The sequence below is a fragment of the Malus domestica genome, chromosome 17 (genome assembly GCF_042453785.1).
Source record: "Malus domestica chromosome 17, GDT2T_hap1".
Classification (NCBI taxonomy): Eukaryota; Viridiplantae; Streptophyta; class Magnoliopsida; order Rosales; family Rosaceae; genus Malus; species Malus domestica.
This window is the reverse complement of record NC_091677.1, coordinates 32,024,586-32,028,444: the sequence shown is the minus strand read 5'-3', so window position 1 is coordinate 32,028,444 and position 3,859 is coordinate 32,024,586. Positions and strand designations below refer to the sequence as shown.

At 39.4% G+C, this 3,859-nt stretch overlaps 1 protein-coding gene across 1 annotated transcript; it reads right to left on the bottom strand.

Moving 5' to 3' along the window:
* Positions 1-2,881: 2,881 nt before the first annotated feature.
* LOC103441209 (probable calcium-binding protein CML23) lies at positions 2,882-3,639 on the bottom strand. The gene has a single exon (XM_008379908.4). It carries the CDS (start codon positions 3,543-3,545, stop codon positions 3,081-3,083), a length of 465 nt encoding a protein of 154 aa, XP_008378130.1. The 5' UTR covers positions 3,546-3,639; the 3' UTR covers positions 2,882-3,080.
* Between the last annotated feature and the right edge of the window lie 220 nt (positions 3,640-3,859).

The following is a 3,859-nucleotide window of genomic DNA, read 5'->3' as shown; positions in this document are numbered from 1 at the left end:
CTGCCACATTTGTGCTGATGTGGACAGGGGTGGGTTCAAAAATCGAAAACCGAAAAAATCGAATCGAAAAAAAAACCGAATCGAATTGAAAAAACCGAACCGAACCGAATTCTTTTGGTTCGGTTTCAGTTTTAGTGATCTAGAAACGAACCAAACCGAACCGAACCGAATTAATTAAATTAATTTTTTATTTAATTATTTGTTTTGGGTATTATTTTCTAAACCTAATTTGTAAGTTAAAATGTGCTAAACCCAATGTGTTGCCAAACTTTGAGCTCAAAATATTAAAAAAAGGCCTATAAAAACTCTAAATCCTAACGTATTATTTCTCCCCCATATAAGGTTTCGGAACCAAACCTCCTCCTGAAGTACCTACATCCATCTACATAGCACCGTCTACTTCTGCCCCAGCTTTCTTTTCTAAATCTACTCTCATATAATATGTAACAGAATCTATAAACATTTATTTTGGGTAGATTACTTGCGTAATTTGTGATGGAAAAGAATCTAACACACACTAAATAAATCCACCCACGCATTACTTTTACTAATCAAGTTGTCAACATGCAGTTACAAGCAAACAACCCTGATCTTTGAACAACATCATGCAATTTAACTTTTCTAAGTCATTTGTACGATTTTTGTGTTGTGAGGTTGTTAGTTTGGACTTTGGAAGACTTGATTGATGATTTTAGTTAACTTTAAATGTTTATTTTCATTGTCTTTGATTCTAGTTAGAATGTTTATGTTATGATTGTGTTGGAGATGTTAAAATTTAAAATTTCAATGTTTTTCATTTTTTGAAAAAAAAACAAAAACAAAAAACCGAAACCGAACCGGAAAAAACCGAACAGAAAAAAAAAACCAAACCTAGATGTGGCAAAAAATCGAACCGATTTGAACCGAACCCACCCCTAGATGTGGCCGCCACATGGCAAATTTTTTATTTTTATTTTTTATATACAATAAAAAGATTATAACATTAACCCTATTTAAAAAAAAACAAAAAACAAAAAAAACCCAAACCCAGATCCCCTTCGTTCCCCTCACCTCTTTGCAACTCCCATTTACAAAATCCACCACTCAGCTCGCAATTCATCCCCATTAAAGCACTTCCATACCTGATTCTACCCACCAACCAACCCGTTTACAAATTAGGAGATGAACAGCTAGAGGGATTGGATTTTAGTCATTATTTTACAGTTAAATTGCTTAAACATCACAATAACAACTTTAAAAAAGTTTCAATCTTTACGAGAAAAATTACAAAAAATAAAAATAAAAATATCACATAAATCTGGAAAGATTACTGTAAAAATAGAACCTTTATACGTTCATATGAAATTTAAGCAAAACCAGAAGAAAAAAAAAAGTAATGAGATTTAAGAAAATACCTATGAAGGCAGGCCTCATGTGAGGCGGCATTGAGAGACGCAAGCGAAAGAGTGAGTTCCCGATCATCGGCCAACTTCTTTAACTCCTGAGTGATCGCAAGATGGAATAGATGCGGATGATTCTACAAGATGGTGCAGAGGTCCTTTCCGGGTCAGGTTCGGGGGTCAAGAGGCAAGTTGAGGCTGCTGAACTCGCAGTGGCTCGCCCCGGCTCCGGCAACGACGGTCAACGGCCTCAAGAACCGATCAGCGGTCCACGATTAGACGGCGGGGTGGGAAAGAGTGAAGACGGTGGTTATGCGGAGCTTGAGGGTTGAGAAGGCAAGACGATGGTCCATCAACAATGGCTGGAATTTGGATTTTGAGAGTGGGAGTGAAAGTTAGGAGTTTTTTTTTTTTTTTTTGGGAGGGGAGAAGAATATATGGAGAAATTTGGATAGGGTTGTTGGAGTGGTTGAGTCAGGACGGTGTAGGTGAAGCGGTTGGGAGGACGGTGTAGGCGAGGCACTAGACCTCAAAAACCACACTCGCATCACAAATTCCACATTTTACCGAGGAGAGAGAGGGAAGGAGAGAGATAGGTCGAGGTGGGACCCGCGCTAAGGGGTGCTCGGGTGGAGGGGATGGAGGGGTGGAAGGAATGGATGGACGGGTGGAGGGGATGGACAGACGGGAAGGAAGAGATGGGTAAGGGGGTGGGGGTGGGATGTGGGGTTGCGGGGAAGGATTTCTATGTTTGGGTTATTTATTTATTTTTATTTTTTTTAAGTAGGGTTAATATTATAATATTTTTAATGTATAAATTTTTTTTGCCACGTGGCAGCTACATTAGCATAAATGTGACAGCCACGTCAGCATTTAACAGACCAATAGATAGAAAATCTAACAGATGTATTATTTTGAAATAAAATAGTATTAAGTGAAACATTTTAAAGATGTTGTATGAGGTTGTAATAAACCTCAAACCTAAAAATGTATTATATAATTTATTCAATTTGAATTGAAAAAGTAATTGTAAGATGTATTCAGTATATGTAGTGTATTCAACCATCTGTAAAGTGAGAATAAAACAACCCACAAAAGAAGAACAGGCAAACAAAGCAAGCAAAAAGTCCAATTCCGCGTTGAGGTCAGCAAAAAAGACAGGACACATGACCGCATGTGTATTTATATTTCGTACAACCACCGTTACCACCTCAAACACGGGAACATCATCACCCAAGTTTTATCAATACCAACCACCCTTTTTGTTACTCCCACCCACTTGCATAATAAATCTACCAATACAATAAATAAAATATTAAATAAAAACCAAATATAATAATTTAATTTTCACCAATTTTTCTTCAACTGCAAAAACGTGTGGAAATCAAATTTAACGACTAAACACATTGAAATCACTCTAAATTTTGCAGTTGAATTCAACAAAGCAAACAAACCATTAGCCGTAAAATAAAATTAAAAAATTAAAAGAAGATAAAGCAAAATAGAACAAACCAGAAGAAAAATATTTGAAAACGCGAACAATTAGCACCAGTAATACTTCAATAGGTTTTGTATACCTTAAAATTAACTACGTCAATCTCTAAGATATTTAAATCCAAATCCCTAATTAAACTCTAATTTTATACTAACTAATTTTTTGTACTGTTATGTTGCTTTACCGATCCATTCGCTTCAATCGCTTTATTTGCGAGTCATCATCTTCTTGAACTCGGCGAAGTTGACGTGGCCATCGCCGTCGACATCGACGGAGCTGATCATCTTCGCGCAGTCCTTGAGCGAACACTTCTGCCCCAACCGCTTCAGCACTTCATGCAGCTCACTCGTGGAGATCAGCCCGTTCTTGTCGAGATCGTAGAGGTCGAACGCGTCGCGAAGCTCCTTGGTGGATCCGCCATTGATGATCTCGGCGAACTCCTCGATGTCAATGTGACCGTCGCCGTCCTTGTCGAACTCAGCCATAATGCGCTGGACCTCCTCCAGTGAGGCCGTCTCGGAACCGAGATCGCCGAAAACGCCCCTGAGCTCGTCGCAGGAGATCCTGCCGTCGCCGTTCTTGTCGAACTTGTCGAAGACCTTCTTCAGCTCCTCCATGGAGCCGGCGGCGCCGTCTCCCGAGCCTTTGGAAACCAAATCGCTCTTTGACATCGCAGCAAACACAGTGAGAGAGACTTTCTAGAGAGAGAGAGAGTGATGAGAGAGATTTGGAGCTTTTCTGTTTCTGTTTGATAGCTTTTGACTAACAACAGATGTATATATATAGGCCATTCACACGTTTTTGAAAATTTGACGCGTACATCTTGCGGCGGCGGGGATCGGGTGCGTGCCGACCTATTACAATTGGGATCTACAAGCCATTTGTTTGAAGCTGTGGGCTGTCAACAGCGAATAAGATGTGGAAACGTGGAAAGAGATAGTGAGGTGGGGCGTAGGGGATTTGTATGGAAAAAAGGTGAAGATTT